Genomic DNA, 21,684 nt, shown 5'->3' on the forward strand with positions numbered 1-21,684 from the left:
ACTGACCAAGGCAAACAAGACGACTACTGCAATGGACTTCAGAAGAGCGCATCTTGTAGTGGTAAGGAACCGACCGGCTTGGCACAATGCCCTGGGAAACTTCCCCAAGGCAGGGAGGTCCCAGAGGAGCTGGCTAACCTTCAAGGAGAGCCTCCTCAGAGCACAAGGATGGTCCTCTGCAAAATGGATTTAAAAGCACAGCTGGAGTGGAAAATTGCAAGAGATGTGAAGGGAATCAAGAAAGGTATTTCTGGGCCTATTGGCAGCAACAGGATGGCTAAGTAGATTTGGGCTCATTACTTGGTAAGGAAGTGGATCTGGAGACAAATGACATGTACTCGATGTCTCTTTCTCCTCAGCTTTTACTGGTATGGCTTCTTCTCAGGGCTACCATATCCCTCACCCTCCCCACAGACTCTATGGGAATGAAGCAGCACCCACAGTAGAAGAATAAGGAATTAAGGAGCTCGTACTACCATTTGGACATACACAAGTTCATGGGATCACTTGGGATGCATCCAAGGGCATTCAAGGAGCTGACTGGACAGTATCTACCCAGACCCTGGAAGGAAGATGGAGACAATATTCTCAGGAACCTTCTCTAAATGCATGAAAGGCAAGAAGGGGATTGGGAGCAGCTGACATGGTTTTACTGAGGGCAAATGATGCCTCACCAACCTCATTGCTTTCCATGAGGAGTTGACAGGCACTGTGGGAAGGGGAGGGGCACTGCCTGGGGTGTGCCGTGACTTTAGCAAGACCTTTGACATAGCCTCATGGGTGCACACACATGCACACCCATAGGCAGACGAAGCTATGCACACTCACAGGCATGGACACGCACAAATATGTGTGCTGTTGGGGAATTTTTATTGTACCATTTGAGGCAAGTTAAACACTTGCCTATGCTTAGAGTTAAAAAAAAAAAAAAAAAAAAAAAAAAAACGAAAGAAAACCCCCAACAAACGACAACCAAATGATCAATCTATTGGCCAGAGTCCTATCACCATAAGCAGTTCTACAAGGAATCTGCAAAGATGAGTCAGAAGCCAATTCCTTATATACACTGGCAGAAGCACAGGTGCCAACTGTCATAAGTGATCTCCCTAAGGGTGCCGTCGGGGTGTGGGACCAGTCCCAGCTCTGTAAAGTCACTGGTGCCTCAGTGATCAGTATTCACAGGGCAGCAGAGTGTGGCACACCTGGGACAAGCCAGACTCCCCACAGGCTGCAAACAATGAGGCTGGAACACCTGAAATTATAATAACTGATCCCAGTAAGAAAGGCACTCTGCCTTTTCAAAGCATTCCTTAAAAATGTCATTTATTAGTGCCAGGACTAGAAAGAAAGAGATGATAATACAGGTAACCTTACATCCCTCGAGACGCTGGGAACACTGAGCAGATCCCATTCACAGAAGCGTTGCTCCATTTTGGTCCGTTGAGTTTTAGAGCATTTTCTTCAAAGGAAACAGTTCCATTCATCATTTCAACTGTCAAACGCCACAACTCTGCCAGTTGTTTATTGCATGTGAAAAACTACGAGCAGCTTTCCCATCCTTGTTTCTTAGGGTGGAAACCAAGGGGTTGAGCAGGGGAGTAAGAATGATGCAAAGAAGAGCCACTGCTCTGCCTAGCGACCCTTTGGAGGGGGCTCCCATGTACGTGGAGACACACGTGCCATAGAAACTGGCCACAGCAGTGAAATGGGAAGCACGGGTTGAGGCAGCTCAGTGCCTGCCTTCTGCACAGCAAAGCCACAGGATGATTCTTGCTCTGCACCTGTAGAGAAGTGAGGATGAAGTGGAAGCAGCAGAGGGTGACCTCACCAATACTGAATGTGATGACATCCTTGTTGGCAGAAGTGCCAGCAAAAGCCATGTCCAGGAGGAGGGGTGGCAGATGACTGAACTGGTGCATGTGCCTGGGTGCGCAGTAAACCAAGTGGGACGTGATCTTCTCATTCCCCTGCATGCTCTTTATGAGAGCAATTTGATCTCCCTCAGAAATACACCGTTTCACTGTCCCCATTTCTGTGCTGACTGCCCACAGTTCCCACAGGTTTAGCTCCAGTTTCCAGCCTCAATTCATTCAGCAGAATGAGTGACTTTTCCCTGCTGATGCCTCCAGGCCATGGCCCGAGATTTGGTGATGGAGGAAGGAGGTCACCCCAAAGCCTGTTCCCTGCATTACCACTCCTGCTATTCTGCGGAGCCAATCATCTTCTGGAACTCCACACCCACTACCCAACCACCCCAGCACAGCTCCGGCCATAGCAAGAGGAACACCCTTCCTCAAGAGCTCATAGGGCTGCTGCCCCCTCAGGGCCTCCTGCCTTTCTGGGCATCCATGAGCAGAGGCAGAGCAGGGCAACGCCTGATGCTCATTGGCAGCAGAACAGCCCGGGATGCCTTCCTCAGCTCCAAGGGATGGTTCCCAAAAGAGAAGCCCCTGCAAGCTGTCCCAACCTCCCACTCCTCTGAGAATGGAGACGGGTCTCCTTGTGCTCTCAATCCCTTCCATCCCTTCTCCTTTGGAAGCCAGGCAGTGTCCCTAGAGGGAAGGACCACATAGAGGCCAGGCTTGAATGCAACAGAACTTTAATGATTCAAAAGAGGGAAACAAAGTCATTCCACATGGAGGCCACCAATGCGTGGGGCCCCAAGGGCAGCTGTGAGTCTGCTGTCCTTGGCTATGGAGAAGTTCCCACATCATGTCTGTCATCCTGGCCCACAGAAGGAGATGAGACAGACAGTCCCTAGCAGGCTGGCATTAGGGGGACAAGGGGATCCAAAGCAAACAAGGAAAAGGGAGAGAAAGGCAAAGCCATTCCGCTGTGTTGAAAACAACATTCAAAAGATCAATCCGCTGCCCAGCACCGTGTTCTGAGTTCCTCAGGGAGCCTCTTCTTGGGGCTTTCCTATAATCTTTATCAGAGGAGGGACCTTCTTCCACAGTAGCGGCTGGTAATGCCAGAGAGGTCACAGCACGCAGAGGTGATGGGCACTCCATCACAGCTGAGGATGCTGCCAACGGCAGCGGAGGTGGAGGATCCCACAACGGTGTTCTGTGGGAAGGAGCTGAGGATGGGGCCAGGCAGGGTCACCACCACGGGAGAGGGCTCGATGATGACGGTGGAGTTTTGGCACTGCCTGACACAGGGCTCATTGCAGCTGTTGGCCAGAGGTGTTGGGCCACAGGGCCGGCAGGGCAGGCACTGGTTGTAGCAGGACATGTCTCTAAGGGTAGAGGTGCACCTGGCAGAGAAGCAGGGAGGAAAGAGAGCACAAGGGTGGGTGAGAAGCAGCCTGGTTACCCTGTCACAAAGGATCTAAGGCCACTACTGAGTGGAGAGATGGAAGCTGTGTTAAGGAGCCACATTGTTATCAATGGTCTACAAATTGGAGCCTGGCCCATGGAGGGTCTCGTAATTTGTAAACCAGGGCCACCACAGCTACATCCCAGCTACTCTCTTTGCAGAACTTCCCCACACTTCCCTCTAGCATGACAGGGAGCTCCAGGACACAGAAAAGAAGAGAGGCAATACCAGCTGAGAGGTCCATCGAGGAGACATATCACTTTGGAAGAGGAGGAGAAGGAGCTTCAGACTCACCTGGTTCCCAAGGAGAAGGAGGCCAGAGAAGTGGAGGAGAGAGCAGGGACTTGGGCTGGCTTTTATACCTGCCCTTCATTGCCGCAGCACCAGAGGCACCCTTTGCAGAGGTAACAATTTTTGCACAAGCTCATCTTGAATGCAAACCATCACAGCTAATGATATGGGCTGTGCTTTGGTCTCCTGCACTGCTGCCTTTTAATTTCCAGAGTTGTACCATACCCATTCCTCAATCAAAGTTTCCTGTGATCACTGGGATGAAAGGCCCCAGGATTTCCAGGGCAGGAACGCAGCAGTGTAGGCAGAAGACTCAGTTCAAGTGCTGAGTGGGTCCAGAGGAGGCAAGTGACACCAGCCTGGGTCACTTCAGTGGAGCTGTTTGGTGTCGTTCTCTGGAAGAAGCTCCAGCCGTCCTCTGCTGGCAGCCCAAGTGCTCCCGCACATGAGGAAGTGACACTTCCATCTCTTTCGTTCCCTCCTCAGCTCACCCCGGTGGTCACTTGTTGTTGCCTCCCCAGGTGTGTGCGTTGTGCTGTTAGGTTTTTGACCCCATCCTGCCTAACACTGTCTTCAGGAAAAAACTGTGGCCTGTTTTGACTCGTCCCCACTCTGTGCAGTCTGTGAGTACACAAGTAAAGACATAGGAATGCCTGGGGCCTTGTCCTTTCCCAAATGCCCTAACCCTGCCACAGTTGTCCCCAGGTGTTGTCAGCAGGATCCACACCTGGGTGTGTTCCTGCATCTGTTCTTCTCATCTGTGCTTTACGAGCAGCTGTGTTAGCGTGGATGAATGTGGAATCACAAATTAGTGTATAATTTCAAGGTGGCCTGCATGAGACCGTGTGTGCATGTGTGTCCTTGTGTGTCCCTCCTCAAGAAGCAATATGCTGCTCATGACAGGGACATTCTCTGTTGCTCTCTCCATGAGCACCAGAGAGCAGCAGATTCCCAGATTCAGAAGGCACCTGAGTGCAGCTGAGTGGTGAACAAGAACAAGAACAGTTTCACTCCTGTTTGACTCCTTAGTTTAATTCATATTAGCAATATTGGGAGCTCCTCAGCAGGGTTGGCAGTCCCCACTCCCTGCCTCTCCAGGCCAGGACACAGTTCCTTTCCCCAGTATTAGAGAGTTCAAAAGGATGGGGATTGCTTTCTGGGCAAGGAGAAAGGATGAGGGATCTTGTCCACCATGTGCTGGCCATCCCTGAGTGGATCTGCTTCCAAAGCACTGTTGACTGTGTCTGGGATGGGACATAGCCCTCTCTCATGCCCAAGCCAATGCCAAACGTACTTGTGCTCTTCACAGGCGTGGTGCTGTGCCCGGCAGGGGCTGAGACCTTTTCCCAAACAGGTCCTGAATGAAAGGAACACAGAGTCTGATATCACTGCGCTGTGATTGGAAGAACAGACTCTGTGGATTTCATAGGAGAAGCCAAAGAACTGATGACAGCTTTGATGTTCATGCCCATAATGAACACTAGTGTCGGTGGTGTCTGGGGTGGGACACGGTCCTCTCTCATGTCCATGTCAATGCCAAATGGGCTTGTTCAGCACATTGACCTGATGCCATGTCAGGCAGGGGCTGAGACCTTGGATCAAACAGGTCCTGAATGAAAGGAACATGAAGCCTGACATCGCTGTGCTGTGAGTGGAAGGACAGACCCTGTGGCTTGCACAGGGAAAGCCAAAGGGCTGACAACTGCTTTGGTCTTACAGCCTACAAGGACCTTCATGTCCCACACTGGAATCTCAGTCTGAGTGCCCAGCAACTGCCGCAGGAGGGTACAGACATTAGATTTGAGGTCACATCCACCAAAGCCTAGTGCTGTTCCACAGGGGTTTCCAAAAGGGACCCTCTTTCCGACACGGGGTGTCAAGGGTGTATGGAGTTCCTGAGCCCATCTCCCCTCCTGAATGTTTGTCTTCCTGGACTCAGGCCCAACCAGGAGACAGTGTAGCCAAGGCTTCCCCCTTCCCTTTCATGTACTTTGGTGAGCTCATCGCCAGGGAGCTCTGCTGGGACAGCTCAGCCAGGGATGACTTCCCTCTCTGTGGAGCTGCTTCTGAGTCGAGACTCTAGTGTAGTTGAGGGCAAAGCTCATTGCTTTCTCAGGAGGTGATGGGCACTGTGGACAAGAAAAGGCAGTGGAGATGAGTATCTAGAGTATAGCAGGACCTCTGACAGCCTCTCCTGTCCTTTTTATGACCTAACTGGAGGTAATTGGGCTCAATAAGAGGATGGTAAGGTAAGAGTGGAATGTCGGTCAGAAAGAGTTGTGAGCAGTGGTGCAAAGCCCAGCTGGCAGACACGACCTTGTGGGGTCCCACAGGGATCAGCAGTAGCACCAACACTTCCTAATGTTTTCATGTACAGTAGTGGGAAGGTCAGCACTTCCTGCAAGTTTGGGGATGACGCCCAAGTACAGGGAAGAGGCAGGACACTGATCTCTGTAAGCCAAATTGTTCCCAGCAGGTCCATGAAGTACCTGTTTCAAGGAAACCGAGAAGGTGGCCTAGACTCTGGAAGCACCCAATGGCAGGAGTAGAGGCAATGGACAGCAGCTGGCGCATGTCGAGCTCAAATTCAGTAATGGGCTAAAAGAATTGAGGACAGGAATAGATTTCCCTGAGGGTTTCTGCAATCTCCATCCTGGAGTGGCCTGATATAATGGGAATCAATAATGGGAACTGTTCAATGCAGGTGTTGGTCTAGATGACCTCTGAAGATCTCTTCTCACCTACATTCTGACACTGGGATTCCCCACCACCCCTGCCCTCCCTGACCCCTGCCCACCCATGGAGGACAGGGAGAGTCCATTTCCCAGTTGGGCAAAGTGCTCCCCGTGCCGGGGAGAGCCCCTGAGCGCTCTGAGCCCAGGTGAGCCCCCGAGCGGCGCCGGCACAGAGCTGAGCTCCGGGGCGGAGCTGGCGGCGGCGGAGAGGAGAGGAGGCGGTGGAGAGGAGGCGGAGCGGCCGGAGCAGAGAGCCGGGGCTGGCGGGGGGCAGCGAGGTGTGGGCGGCGGAGTGGCGGGATGCGGCGGTGCCGGGGCGCAGGGCTGTCGGGGCTGGCCGCGCTGCTGCTGGGTGCGTGGGGCTGGCGGTAGTGGATGGGTCCAGGGCTGTGCCCGGCGTGTTCCCCGGGGTGCCCAGCGCCAACTCTTCCCTCTCCTTCTTCAGCCTCTCTTTCCCACTCCTGGCTCTCTGCCATCTTTTATGCCTCCGAGCCTCCTCTTGCTATTTTCCCGATGTCCTCACCGTTTCGATCGGTAGACCTGCTTTGCATTCACCTTTGCATGTCTATTTTTGCATGCACCCTCTCCTTCCCCTGTGCATTCTGCAGTTCTTATTGCCCTGAAGATTGTCGTCTATCCTTTGCTGTAACACACACTTCCTCTCCTGGTCCTCTCTCGCCATCCATCCACCCACCCACCCACCTGACTTTTATCTAATCTCCGCATGCATAAATTTCAACTTCACTCCCTGCCTTCTCTCATGCCTTCAGACACCCACACCCGGGTCACTCTCCATTTGTGTTGATAGGCCCATACTGCCATCTCTTCCTGTCCTGTGTCCCTGCCACTGTTCCTGACAATTCCTCTGCTAGAAGAGCCATCACAGCTGGACCACCTTTAACAGCTGTCGTCCTTTCCTTCTCCTTTCTCAGCAGCAGCTGCAGGAGGAGCCCAGGTACAGCAGCAGCAGACGGTAGAGACCCCCGAGGGCACTGGCATCAACATAAATTGCTCGCACCCCAATATAAACTCTTACGACTTCAAACACTGGTACACTCAGCTGCCAGGACGAGGCCCTGCATTGCTCATGCGCACACTTGAAGATTCGAAAGAGCTGCGGGACCCGCCGGGGCGGCTGTGGGTGTCGGCAGAGCGCCGCTCCAGCACCCTGTGGCTCGCCCGGCCCCGGCGCGGGGGCCGCGCTCGCGTATTACTGCGCCCTGGGAGACACGGGGAGAGAAGCCGGGGCTGCGGCCGGGCAGGAACCGGCGCAGGCGGGGCCGGGCGTGTGTGTCGGGGTCGGGGGGACAGCCCCGGGCGGGCCCGCCAGGGGGCGATGCCGCCTCGCCCCAACCGGCTCCAGCTGGCCCCGAGCCCCGGGCCGCTTCCCCCGCCCGACTGGGTCCGGGTCCGGCCCCGGCAGCGGCAACCCCGCACGCCAAGAGGGACGCACAGAGAAATCCCCCGCCACACTGCCGCCGCCGCCGGGGCAGGAATGGCGCCCGGAGCGCTTGCGGTGTCCGGCGGGGCCCGGCAAGGAGAGATGGCAGCCGCCGGCCCCGCTGGCTCCCGGTCAGGAGCCGCGCCTTCCTGCACCGCACAGGGCTGCGGGCGGCAGAGATCCTCCTGCCCACGGGCAGCCGCCCAGCCCTCACTGCTGCCGCACGGACCACCCACTGCTGCTGCTCCATGGGCAGGTGCTGGGGATCTCTTTCCACCCCACTCAACGTTGCCAGGCACTCTTAGAAGAGAAAGACTCAACTGCTACAGTGCCCTCTCAAGCCCTTGCTCTGAAACCACAACCACAAGTGGTTTCTTGCTGGGAACTTTGTCAATCCGCTCAGCTACACAATTACAACCTGTACCCTCCAGCTTCACACTGCTTCTAGTGTTGCAAAGGCATCCTGTGGAGCTGGCAGTTCTACTCCGGCACCAACTTGAGAAAGAGATACTCATTGTCACAGACACCTTCAAGTGTCTCCTGCAGTGCCTGGTGATCGGAACATAGAGCTTGGGGCACCAGATTCCCCTTAACCTCAGATTGAGAGCCTTTGGTGTTGAAGGGAAGTCCAGGAGACAGGAGAGAAGCCTGAGCTGGGCACTAGCTGAAAGACACATCTGAGACTCAAGGCCAGACTCAGGAGGGAGCCCCAAAAGAGATGTGCTAAGTTACCCCATGGGGCTGAAGGTCTGTGGGGAGAGCTGAAAGGGGGCTTCTGGGCATGGGGTCCTGGGCCCACCTAGTCCCCGGTGAGGCCTGTGTGGCTGTAGGAGCTGAGAGAGCTGGGACAGTCCGTGTTCAGAGGCTTCAGGGGCAGAGAGGAAAGGCTCAGGTCTCTTCCCTGCCTCAGCTGGCGCCTGTAGTGGCAGCCATAATTGTATTCCAAGGGAACTCCTGGCAGTTTTGCAGTCATTGGAGAGAAGAGGGGAGCCCACTGTCCTTCTGAAATGGCCTCGACTGAACAACAGGACAGTAAAGGCCTTGTGGGAGCGTGGCTGTGAATGGGGGCTGGTGTGCCAATAACGTGCTTCCTGCAGTCCCTGCCAACTGTATGAGAAAGGCCCTGGGTGAGAAGAGGCAGAGGAGCCCTGCTCCAGGCAGCAGACACCAGAAGACATGAAAATCAAGTAGGCCTTTTGCTTGCCTGGGTATTGAGGTTCTGGGGCTCAGGGTGGGAGAAGCATGTGGAGGCTGTGTGTAATGTGGGTAAGTGAAGGGACACAGAAGGACTGCCAGCACAACAGAGAGCTGGGTTGCCATGCCAGAGTGAGGCAGTGTGTCTGTCCCTGTGCAGCTGGTTTCTGGAGCAGATGCTCTTCACAGAGATGTTTCTCTTCAGGTTCCTCCTCTATGGGCAGAGGAGAAGGGAAAGAGTGTGTGACACCTGGGTCCAAGGCACTTCAGAGTGTGCCTGGTCCTCTCTCCATCCAGACAGTCCCAAGGACAGGGTGGACATGGGTGGGTGCAGGGGTGCTTTCTCCCTCTCCTGCAGAGCTGGGTGCAGGCCTGTGCAGCTGGCTAGGTGGTGGGTGTCAGGAGAAGTTCTCAAGGGATCTTTGTTCTTTAGATGGCCACTACTTAAACCATGATTCTTTTATGTCTCTAGAGGGCTGCCTTGTGGTAGAGGTCGGGGGACAGGCCCAAAGAGGCCTGGCTGAAGCAGCAGGGAGAGAGTTTTGCTCCACCCTCTGGGCTGTGGTTTGGAGGCCTCTTTGATCGGGCAGAGGTAGAAGAAGAGGTGAAGGTGCAAGCCTCAGGTCCCTCATGCTTGCAGGTCCCTGGGCACCCCGGTGAAGACAGAGCGTGACATGATCCTGATTTTCCTGTCAGCCCTGGTGGGACTGGCTGACTTTGGTGAGATGTGACTTTCAGGCTGGGGAGATTGAGGCAAGAGTTTGTGCATCTGGTGGTGGAAGGGAGGAGATGTGAGTGCTGACTGCCGAGGACACCCGGGAGTGTATCCGTAGGGAGATCAGGGGCTGCATATGGGTACAGCAAATAATCTGGGAGATGTCAGGAGTAATGGGCATCAAAGGAGGAATAAGACCTCACCTGAACTTTGCAGCTGCTCAGCATTCCTGAATGTGCTGCTAATACATATTAAGCCTGAAAAGAGGGAAAGGTGCTGGGGAATGGACCAACGTGGCATAGAGCGGCTTCTCTGCTGTATGTATTGGATACAATGCTACCAATCTCTGTAGGGATGGTCATAAACAAGAAGCTGCAGAACAAACAAGGGCAAACAGCTAGTCATTTCTGAAGCTAGGAAAAGTGAGAGGGACAGTGGGGACAGTGAGCAAACTGATGAAGTGGTAGATGGACAGGTCCATTGACAAGCAAAGCTGAAAGCTCTGGCTTTACAGGTCATGCCCAAAAGGACTCTGTTCTCCAGTTCCCAGCAGAAATGACCATCCAGGCGGGACACAAGGCAACGCGGCCTTGCAATTTCTCCACCAGCGATTCCAATCCCTACGCCTCCTGGTACCAGCAGAGCCAGACCCAGTCCCTTCAGATGCTGCTACGAGTAAGCAAGTACAGAGCTCGCAAGGCATCAGGGAGGTTCTCCTCCACACTGTCTGCAAAGGACTCCCAGGTGCTTCTGCATGTGCGAGACACCGAGCTCCAGGACAGCGCTGCCTATTTCTGTGCACTGAGCCCACACTGGTGCCCACAGCTGGCAGCAGTGCACAGAAACGTGGGAGTGCTCTGAGGAGCAGTTCCCTCCCTGCCACTGCTTGCATGGAGCTCTGAGCTCAGCCTGCCCAGCAGTGGCACCTGGGGCTGTGGTGAGGGTGGGCCTCTGCCTCCCCAGCCTGTGCTGCTGTGAAGCACATGCCAATGTGACTTTTACAGCTGTGTCTAGATCCAGGGTCTTTGTTGGTGAATAGAACCAAAGAAACCTGACTTGGGGCAGGCCCATTGGAGGCTAAACCATAAAGAAGCCAAACCAGGCTTGTAAATGCCCTCTGTTTAAAATAGCTGGTATACTGGAGTGAGTCCGCAGGGCAAGTAACCTAGATGTTCAGTATGGATTCAATCATCTCAATGGAGAGCTCTACACTCAGGTGAAATCCGTCCCACACTGATCTTAATGGTGTGTCTGCCATCTTGATGCCTCCTCCTTCTTTAGTGGTCACATGGACGCCCTTCAGTGTCCATGTGCAGAAAGAAGAGCTTTGAGAACATGATGCCTCAAATGAAAATTGGAAGGGGGAAAAGCAAGTGCCCTTTGGAAGTGCTGACGTCCTCCCAATGAGTGTGAGGAGAGAGTTGCTGCCCAGCCAGCCTTTCACAGTTCTGCAGTTTGGGGACTTTGCCAATCTCATTGAAGTGTTTCCACAACAAAGCCCAAAATGGGTGGAATGATGGATTGTTAAAAAATGATGTGGAGTTTCAGATGTGGAAATGTCCTGAGACGTCTAGCATGAAGCATAGTGATTTGCATATTTTTAATTAGAGAGAACAAAGTACCTCCAGATACTGGATAGGGGGAAGGAAGAGGAGTGTGAATTTTGTTGACTGCCTTCTGTTAGAAGTAATGGCTTTTGAGATACCAGAACTTGCCAAATTTTCTGTTGAACCAGAGCATGACTCTCTGAAACAGCCCCAAGAGTGGGACATAAATCCTTCCAGAAAATGTCAAACTAAACATAGAAATACATGCCCCTTTCCTAAAGCAGTGAGCCAGCTGCTAAAAATCATTTAGGGGGCACAGGTGAATCCCTGACAAAATGAAGCACTTGGCAACCTGGAATTCAAACCTGTGGGAGGACTACTCTTCCAGTGTTCTGTTGGAGAGCTGCTTCTGGATGGGGTTTGTGAGCCTTTCCAAGTGGTGGTCTTTAGAGCACTGGGAGGCATTCTGAGTTTACCCAGGAGGGAACAGAGGGAGGTGGGAGCATTCGAATTGAGGTGCAGCCCAGCCTAAGGTGGCTGTGAGGTGGATGAAATGGGCTCAGTGGGGAACTGGTGGCTTCTCACTACCTGTGATGCCCAGGTGCAGTTACACATTGGTGAGGACCTTCTGCAGGGTGGAAACCATGGGAGGGAGGGGATGAACCTCTTTGGTCCCACTGAGACCCTTTGAAAAGCCACTTCACTTGTTCTGGAAGGCCCACCACAGAGCTTGCTTCACATCTTTGTTCCTGAGTGTGTAAATGAAGGGGCTCAACAAAGGAGTTACAGCTGTGTGAAAGGTGTTCATGAGTTTGTTCAGATCCAGTGAGTTCTGGGCCAATGGCTTGACGCACAGGAACATGGTGGAGCCATACCAGACTGTGATAACACTGAGGTGGGCGGAGGAAGTGGAAAATGCCTTTTTCTGACCATGAGCTGACATGATTCTGAGCATGGAAGAGGTGATGTACACGTAGGAGAGCTGGGTAACCACACAGGGCGCCACCAGAACAGTTTAGGAGGCAAGGATTGTTGCTAGCTCCATGGGCCACATGTCACTGCAGGAGAGGGCGAGGCAGGAATCTATATCACAGAGGAAATGATTGATGACATGTGGCCCACAGAACGTCAGCCTGGATGTCAGAAAGGCCGGCAGCGAGACGGACAGAAAGCCTCCCAGCCAGGAGCTGAGCACCAGCCGAGCAGAGAGGACACTGCTGATGAGGGAGCTGTATCTCAAGGGGTAGCGTGTGGCTAAGTAGTGGTCATAGGCCATGACAGACAGGAGAAAACACTGAGTGGAGCCTAGGGAGAGAAGAAAGAACAACTGGAGGATGCACACACTGAAGGAGATGGTCTGGCTACTCACCAGCATGACTCCTATGGCTTTGGGAACAACACGAGTAGTGTGCCAGATCTCCAGAAAGGGGAGTTTATGGAGGAGAAAGTACATTGGGGTACAGACGTTGCTGTTCATCCACATGAGAGCCATGATGGATGCATTGCATGTTACTCTCAGGGAGCACGTCAGTGCAAATACCACCACAAGGGAGACCCAGAAATGCCATGTGCCTGGCAAGCCAAGAAAAATGAATTCTTCCACAGTTGTCCCATTTGCAGTGTGCTCCCCAGAGTTGAGGTTCATTTGCAAAGACAGGAAAGTTTCTGTGAGATTCTGCATGCCTGTGCTGGTCCTTCAGATGCCACTAGGAGTGAAACTAGAGCAAATGATGCCTCATCAACCTCATTGCTTTCTATGTGGACATGAGACGCACTGTGGGAAGGGGAGGGGCACTGCCTGGGGTGTACCTTGATTTCGTCAAGACCTTTGACCTACCTTCATGGGTGCACACACATGCACACCCATGCGCACACAGAGGTATGCAGACTCACAGGCATGCACATGCACAATTACGAATATACAGACCAGTCACACACATTTATGCCCTCCTCCATGTGTGTATGTGTATGGCGGTGTGCTCTCCCCCTTTCCCCACCTCGGCTGCTGCTCAAGCCATAACCATCAGTGGGAGTTGTGATGAGTTGCAGCTGGACTTTGAGGGATGGCTGGCAACACAGTCAAAACACTGTCTGGAGTGGGGACCTAGCTATTTTGTTCCCATGCGAATATGACTATAGGACAACTCTCTTACTCTATAAATAGTGGACTGCGTGCCAGGATCTCCCCTCGAGTGGGGACACCCACTTAAGGTTCTTCTCCTCGAGGCCGAGAGGTTCCTTGCCACAACAGATTCTTGGTAAGTGACTAATAGCATGCTAAACTTTGAAATCTTAGCTAAGTGATATAAAGGATTGATTGCACATATATAATCCTTTAGACATAAACCGTTGAGCAAGTCTGGGACTAGGGCTGCATCCAGCCACGCCCAGACTCCTCTCTGAGAAGGAGTTTAGAAAGCAAGGGGGTCCTTACTGAACCTCGTGACTCAACGGGAGGGTTTCCCTGACAGCTTGTCTGACCCTGTCCTCTATGCAGTAAATAAACAAGTGTACCCTTCTACTGAAGCTCGTAAAACACTGTTGCATTCACTACTAACTTTGTTAAATTACTGTTTTATATAAATAAATATTTCACTATTTCTCTCTTACGAGTGAAGTTAATCACTCCCCCCATGACAGTCTGCGAAAACACATACACATGGATACAATTGCCAGAACACATACCCACAGAGGACATTGGTGCACGCTCACATTTGCATGTGTATTACCACAGGCACACACATGTATGTGTGAATGTGTTGTCCCAAATCTGGGTTCTTTACCCGGTGTGCAAGCCAATAACACACATAGCAGAGATATTTCCAAGTTTATTCCATTACTGCGCAGAAACGGAGTGCTCGTTCCAAGGGAGCACACCTTAGTTTCAAAAATTTCCCTTTTCATACACTGATTATTACATATGCTAATAATTGATACATATTCATTGTTATTCTCTTTAATGATTGGTCAAGGTTTCTTTGCTTCCTTTATGTATTGGTATGCAGACTCTGTCCTCTTCGTCTGTGCTTCTCTTTTAAATAGGTGGTATCAATGGGTCGGTGGTCACGGTCTCCCCCTACCAAAATTACCTTTTAACTACTTCTCCTCTAATCTTAGATTAATCATGTCAAGTTACTATTTCTCTATAATTAATGAAACATGGTTGGCACTGTATAGATGACTTCTAGCAGCAGCGACAGGTTCCCTTGGTTGCTTCAGATACATGCTATATTTCACTTTTCAAGTTAATATCAATTTTACTACAAGTGCACACATGAGTACAGCGAGAGGAACATGTACACAACCACGATCATGCACACACCCCACTGAGAACCAGGACTCCTGACACCAGCTCTCAGCCCCTCTAGAGGAATCTAGGCCAGTCCTTCAGACCCTACAGGTAAGGAAGGAATCAGCCCTGCATGCTCTGTATCAGAGCAATATGATCTCCCTCAGAAATATACCGTTTCACTGTCCCCGTTTCTGTGATGACTACCCTCAGCTCCCACAGGCTTAGCTCCGGTTTCCAGCCTCAACGCATTCGGCAACATGGATGACAATTCCCTGCTACTCCTCCTGATGCCTACTGGCCATGGCCCCTGGATTGGGCGATGGAGGGGAGAGGAAGGTGGAGTGGCAGCTATGGGCCATCCCAAGGGCTGTTTCCTGCTTAACCACTCCCGCCATTCTGCAGAACAAATCATCTTCTGTAGCCCCACACTGACCCCCTGACAGCCCAGAGCAGCTCTGGCCATAGCAAGAGGAAGGCCCTTCCTCAAGAGCTCATGGGGCTGCTGACACCTCAGGGACTCCTGCCTTTCTGGACATCTGTGGGCAGAGATAACAGCAAGGCAAGGCCTGATGGTCACTGGCAGGAGAGCAGACCAGGATGTCTTCCTCAGCTTCAAGGGTTGGTGCCCAAAACAGGAGCCACTACAGGCTGTCCCAACCTCCCACTCCTCTGAGAATGGAGACGTGTCTCCTTGTGCTCTAACCCCCTTCCACCCCAGAGCAACACCTTTCTCCTTTGGTAGCTTGGGGAGTGTCCACAGAGGGAAGGACCACATGGAGGCCAGGCTTGAATGCAGCAGAAGTTTAATGAGTCCAAAGAGGGAGACAAAGTCACTCCAGGTGGGGGCCGCCAGTTCATGGAGCCCCACGGGCAGCAGCAGAGGCTCTGTTGTCCTTGGCCGTGCAGAAGTTCTTGCATGCTGTCTGTCTGCCTGCCCCATAGAGGGAGAGGAGACAGCAGGTCCCTACCAGGCTGGCATTAGTAGCACCTTACTGCCAAGGGGAACTGAAGCAGTCAAAGAAAAGGGAGAGAAAAGCAAAGCTCTTCAGCTACACCAAAAACACATCCTAAATCTCGATCCCTTGCCCAGCATCATGTTCTGCATTGCTCGAGATGTCTCCCTGGGGCTTTCCCAGCATCTTTATCAGAGGAGGGACCTTCTGCCACAGTAGCGGCTGGAAATGCCAGAGAGGTCACAGCACCCAGAGGTGATGGGCACTCCATCACAGCTGAGGATGCTGCCAACAGCAGCGGAGGTGGAGGATCCCACAACGGTGTTCTGTGGGAAGGAGCTGAGGATGGGGCCGGGCAGGGTGACCACCACAGGAGGAGGCTCAATGACGACACTGGAGTTCTGGCACTGCCTGATGCAGGGCTCATTGCAGCTGTTGGCCAGTGGGGTGGGGCCACAGGGCCGGCAGGGCTGGCACTGGTTGTAGCAGGACATGTCTCAAGGGCCTGGAGGTGCACCTGCAGAGGATCAAGGAGGAAACAGAGCACAAGGGTGGGTGAGGAGCAGCCTTGTTACCCCGTCAGAAAGGAGCCAAGGCCACTACTGATTGGGGAGCTGGAATCTTGGCCAGGAGACACACAGTCTTCATCACCCTACAAAGAGTAGCCTGGCCCATGGAAGGTGTCTCCTAGAGCATAAACCAAAAGCCCTGTCGGCCACCACTCAGCTTGTCTCTAAGCAGGCCTTCTCCCTGCTTTCCCCTAGCATGACAAGAAGACGCAAACCCAAGGATGGAGAGAGACAATATCAGCTGAGAGGTCCATCGAGGAGAGATCTCACTTTGGAAGAGGAGGAGAAGGAGCTGCAGACTCACCTAGTCCCCAAGGAGAAGGCGGCCAGAGAAGTGGAGTAGAGAGCAGGGACTTGGGCTGGCTTTTATACCTGCCCTTCATTGACGCAGCACCAGAGGCATCCTTTGCAGAGGTAACAATTTTTGCACAAGCTCATCTTGAGTGCAAACCATTGCAGCTAATGATATGGGCTGTGCTTTGGTTTCCTGCACTGCTGCCTTTTCATTTCCAGAGTTGTTCCATGCCCATTCCCCATTCCCCATTCCCCAGTGAAGGCTTCCTGTCATCAGTGGGATGAAAGGCCCCAGGATTTCCAGGGCAGGAATGCAGCAGTGTGGGCAGAAGACTCAGATCAAGTGCTGGACAGGTTCAGAGCAGACGACAATAGCCTGGGTCACTCTGCTCATCTCGCCTCATCTCACCCCAATGGTCACTTACTGTTGCTTCCCCGGATGTATGTGTTGCACTGCCAGGTTTTCACCCCACCCTGCCTAATACTGCCCGGTTCCCAGGGGTCCTCAGAAGAATCCATGGTTCATGGTGTTCCTATGTGTGTTCTTGTCTTTTGTGTACTTGTAAGCAGCCAGGTTTTTGTGAATGCACATGGGAACACAAATTTTTGCATGATTCCATGCCAGCGTGCCTGAGCCTGTGTGTATGTGTCGTTGTGTGTCACTCATCAAGAGGGCATGTGCTGGTTATGGCAGGGATACTGTCCGCTGCTCTATCCATGAGCACCACAGAGCAGCATGTTCCCCGGGGCAAAAGGAGCCCGAGTGCAGCTGAGCGGTGATGGCACCAGCCTGCTGGAGGTGTATCCAGGGAAGAGGCACTGAAATGTAGCCCCTGCCTCCTGACACCTCCTTCTCCTGCCCCTGCAGAGCTCACACTCTGCTGCTGCCTATTTCAGGCCACAACGAGGATGGTTTCACTCCATTTTGGATCCTTAGTTGAATTCAGTGTGACACTATTTAGAGTTCCTCAGCACGGCCTCTCCAGGCCAGGGCACAGCTGCTCTCCCCAATGCTAGAGAGTTCAAAGGACGCGGATTGCATTCTGGGCAAGGAGAAAGGCTGAGCAATCCTGCCCACCTTGTGCTGGCTGCCCCTGAGTGCACTTCTTTCCAATGCAGTGTCGGTGGTGTCTGGGGTGGGACATGGCTCTCTCTCATGTCCATGTCAATGCCAAACGTATTTATGTAGCTTATCAACCTGGTGCGGGGACAGGCAGGGGCTGAGACCTTGGATCAAACAGGTCCTGAATGAAAGGAACATGAAGCCTGACATTGCTGTGCTGTGAGTGGAAGGACAGACCCTGCGGCTTGCACAGGAAAGCCAAAGAACTAATGACCACTTTGGACTTCAGCCAATAAGGTCCATCATGTCCCACATTGGAATCTCAGTCTGAGCCCAGCAACTGTCCCTGGGAGGGAAGGGACATTGGATTCAAGACCACATCCCCCAAAGCCAGCTACTGTCCCACAGGGCTGTCCAGTATAGACCCTCTTTCTGACAAGGGCTGTGCCCAGTGGGGAAATTTTCTAAGGCCATCTCCCCTCCTGAATATCGGTCGCCCTGTGCTCACATCAAGCTTGGAGACAGTACAGCCAAGGGCTTTCCCCCTTGCCTTCGAGAGACCTTAGTGAGATCAGAGCCAGGGAGCTCTGCTGGGAGAGCTCAGCCAGGGCAGGTTCCCCTCTCCGTGGAGCTGCTGTTTCTGAGCTGAGGCTCTAGTGTAGCCACGATAGCTGACTGTTCCTTTTCTATTGCTACCTGAGGGCATCCAGCAGAACCCCGTGCCCTTCCCTTCCACATCTGCTTTTAAATGTCCAAGTTTTGTCCAAGAATGTCCGAGACCTATTCGAGAAAATAAGAGTACTGTTAAAATAGCAAGCACTTGACCTCCAAACCTTCCTGCCATGCCCTGCTGCTGTGCCATTTGCCCTCCCCTTGGCTCCTTCCAGGCCACCAGCATCCCCGTGGCCGAGGTGCCCGTGCCGGGGACAGCCGGTGCCTGCCCTCCCTCACAGCCGGTGTAGCTGCGGGCAGCTCTGCTCCGGCCGGTCTCTGCCCCGGTGCCGCCTTCCTGCTCAGGGCGCAGGGCTGAGCCCCGGGGCGGAACTGGCGGAGGCGGAGAGGAGAGTAGAGGAGGTGGCGGAGAGAAGGGGGCGCGGCAGGAGCAGAAAGCCGAGGCTGGCGGCGGGCAGCGAGGCACGGGCGGCGGAGCGGCGGGATGCAGCGGTACCGGCGCGCAGGGCTGTCGGGGCTGGCCGTGCTGCTGCTGGGTGTGTGGGGCTGGTGGCGGCAGGCAGTGGGCTGTGTGTTACCAGCGCTGGAGCCGGGGCTCTCCTGCTCCTTCTCAAACCTTATTCCCCCTCTGTTCTCCTTTCTACAGACATCCCTTCTGCCCTCAATGAGGACATTCCCTCCCAGATGACCTGTCTCACTCTGTTACTCCATCCATCCATCCATCCATCCATCCATCCATTCCTCCCAGTCCATATCTTTTCCTTATTCCTTTCTCCTCGTCTTTATTCTGTTCTTCCAAACATCCCTCCTACATTCTTGTCTCCAACCAAGCACTCTCAGAGAAATTTTCTCTCCATACTTTGTTCTCTGAACATATCCCCATCATCAGTGACCTGTCTTCTCCCCTCTCCTGGTGCATGACATTTCCTGCTGAAGCAAAGTGATTCTTCTTTTCTTCTTGGCAGTGGCTGCAGGCAGAACCCAGGTGCAGCAAGAGCCGTTGGCAGAGACCACCGAGGGCGCCGGCATCAGCATCAACTGCTCCCACCCCAACATAAAGATCACCTACTTCATCCACTGGTACCGTCAGCTCCTGGGCCGAGGCCCTGCATACCTCGTGAGCAGCCTAAAAGACTCCAAAGAGCTGCGGGACCCGCCGGGGCGGCTGTGGGTGTCGGCAGACCGCCGCTCCAGCGCCCTGTGGCTCGCCCGGCCCCGGCGCGGCGACGCGGCGGTGTATTACTGTGCCGTGGGTCTCCCACGGGGAGAGGAGCCGGGGCTGCAGCCGGGCAGGAACCGTCGCGGGCGGGGCCGGGCGTGTGTGTTGTGGGCGGAGGAACAGCCCTGGGCGGGCCCGCCAGGGGGCGCTGCGCTCCGCCCGCCGGGGCCCCTCCGGACAACCGGAAGGGGTTTCACAGTTCGTTCCCTGTAAAAGCTCAGATATACAATGGAAAACTGAGTCCTCCAGCTACAGAATTTCAGACACCTGCCCAAATGTTCCTGCTAGTGTTACAAAGTCATTGCGTGGGGTCAGAAGTTGAAGCTCCCCAGCGGCAGGAGAAGGGCATGTCGAGGTCAGAGGCACCTTCAAACGCTCCCCACAGGGGCTCAGTGGTGAGACCAGGAGCTTGTTTGACAGGATTCAGCACCTTGGCAGCTGGGGCCCAGGAGACAGGGTAAACCGCTTGGCCTGGACACACTGAGCGCAGCCTCAAGGCATGCCAGGTTTCTCCTTGAGGGATGAGTCAGAAAGGGATTTACTGAGTTGCCCTCAGGGGCTGGAGGTCTGAAGGGAATGAGAGCTGGCAGGAGGCCTCTGGTAAGAGGCTGTAGGCTCCAGCCAGGCCCCGGGGGACTCTGTGTGACTGAAGCAGCTGACAGAGGTGGTCAAACCCATGGGCAGAGGCTTCCAAGGCACAGAGTGAAGGATCTGTCTTGCTCCCTGTCCCCGTCCCCTGCGCCATGGGGCTTCCCCCACCTGACCGGAACCGGCATCAGCACCAGCACTGGGCGTGGCATCAGCATCCACCATGGCCCCAGCACCGGCATCACCGGGTCCTCCTTGGAGTCAGTGCCTGGGCTCAGCCCCATTTCTCATCAATGGCTCCTGTGGATCTGTGCTCCTGAAGGCAGCGGACAGCCCCTTGGTCAGCAGACACATGGAGACTGAGATGCTCAGTGCAAGGCAGGGAGGGGAGTGTGGTGTTTCCTACAAGATTCTCTTGCTTCCCCATAAAGTGCTCCCAGTGTTCTGGGTAACGTGGCGTCCTCTGGCCTGTCCGTAAAGGCCTGACAGCTTTGTCTCAGAAATGCCTCACAGACGTAGAATAAGTTGCAATGGCAGTCATCCACCCCAGCGAACCATAAATGTTTGTAAGAGCTCCTTCAAGTTCTCTTTACTGTGGCCTACCACCTGCTCCTCAGCTCTGTCAGGGCCAGACCTTCACCTGGGCTGTAGTGGTTCCCTTGCTTTGCAGCAGTGCTTGATTTTATTCCTCTGACACCAATGGAGACAAAGAATTCACCCCAGAACACCTTTGGATCCTCCTTCTTGCCTAGGTAGCTGATTCCTTCTGGACATGACAAAGCTGTTTCAAACAGGGCAGTACGTTGCCCCAAAGGAAACACCAATATAGTCAAACAGGGGGACCTCCCCAGGGGGCACATGCTTCTGCTTGTCTTTGTCTTCTCCGTGCATCTCCTAATCATAGTGGGAATAGCCTCATGGTTGTCACCGCAGGATCCTGAGGTAGCTCTTCCTTGGCTGGTTTTCCTTCTTGGAGATCTGCTGTGCCACCACCGTTGTCCCCAGATGCTGGAGGCATTCCATCATTTGTGTTTCCTGCTTTCCTTTTCCCACTTCTTCCTAGGTATGACTGAGTTCCTGATCCTCTCAGCCACGTCCTTTGATCATTCTGTCACCATATGCAAGCTGCTCGGTGAAAAATGCTGTCACAACAAAGAAAGTCTGCTTCCTGCCAGCACTGGGAGCACGCACAGTCGGCTTTATGGTCATCTTTGCCCAGGTGGCTCTGCTGCTGCAGTGCCCTTTCTGCACCAAGAAGGTTGTTGACCAGTTCTACCGAGATGCTGGGCCAGCAGGATCATGGCCTGTTTGGGTTGGGTTGACCTTGGCTGGCTGCCAGGTGCCCACCAAGCTGCTCTGTCACCCCCACTCCTCAGGAGGACAGGGGGAGAAAAGAAGACGAAACAAGAGAAAACAAGCTCATGTGTTGAGAGAAGGACAAGGAGATCACTCAGCCATTACTGTCACGGGCAATACAGGCTTGACTTGGGGAAATCAATTTAATGTATTGACAATCAAATCCGAGTAGGATAACAGAAAATAACAAATCTAACAGCACCTTCCCCCCACCCCTCTCTTCTTCACAAGCTCAACTTCACTCCTGACTTCTCTACTTCCTCCTCCCAAGCATCTCAGGGGGAAGGGGAACGGGGGGTGCAGTCCGTTCATAACGCTTCTTCTCTGCCACTCCTTCCTTCTCGTGCTCTTCCTCTGCTCCAATGTGGAGTCCTTCCCATGGGAGACTTTGTGAACCGCTCCAACACAGGCCCTTCCCATGGATTGCAGTTCTTCAT

At 53.5% G+C, this 21,684-nt stretch overlaps 1 protein-coding gene and 2 gene segments (V, D, J or C); 2 read left to right on the top strand and 1 right to left on the bottom strand.

Annotated features, from left to right (window-relative positions):
* The first annotated feature begins 9,653 nt into the window (after window positions 1-9,653).
* LOC134524713 (T cell receptor alpha variable 38-2/delta variable 8-like) lies at window positions 9,654-10,555 on the top strand. The segment is given in 2 exon segments: window positions 9,654-9,699; window positions 10,209-10,555. Coding segments are annotated over 2 exon segments (393 nt in total).
* Window positions 10,556-11,941: 1,386 nt separating this feature from the next.
* On the bottom strand, window positions 11,942-12,886 carry LOC134524663 (olfactory receptor 6F1-like). The gene is given in 1 exon segment (XM_063354863.1): window positions 11,942-12,886. A coding segment is annotated over 1 exon segment (945 nt).
* Window positions 12,887-18,538: 5,652 nt separating this feature from the next.
* LOC134524714 (T cell receptor alpha variable 26-2-like) lies at window positions 18,539-20,667 on the top strand. The segment is given in 3 exon segments: window positions 18,539-18,620; window positions 19,050-19,333; window positions 20,644-20,667. Coding segments are annotated over 3 exon segments (360 nt in total).
* Window positions 20,668-21,684: the final 1,017 nt, after the last annotated feature.

The sequence above is a fragment of the Chroicocephalus ridibundus genome, chromosome 17, assembly GCF_963924245.1.
Source record: "Chroicocephalus ridibundus chromosome 17, bChrRid1.1, whole genome shotgun sequence".
In the NCBI taxonomy this organism is placed as follows: domain Eukaryota; kingdom Metazoa; phylum Chordata; class Aves; order Charadriiformes; family Laridae; genus Chroicocephalus; species Chroicocephalus ridibundus.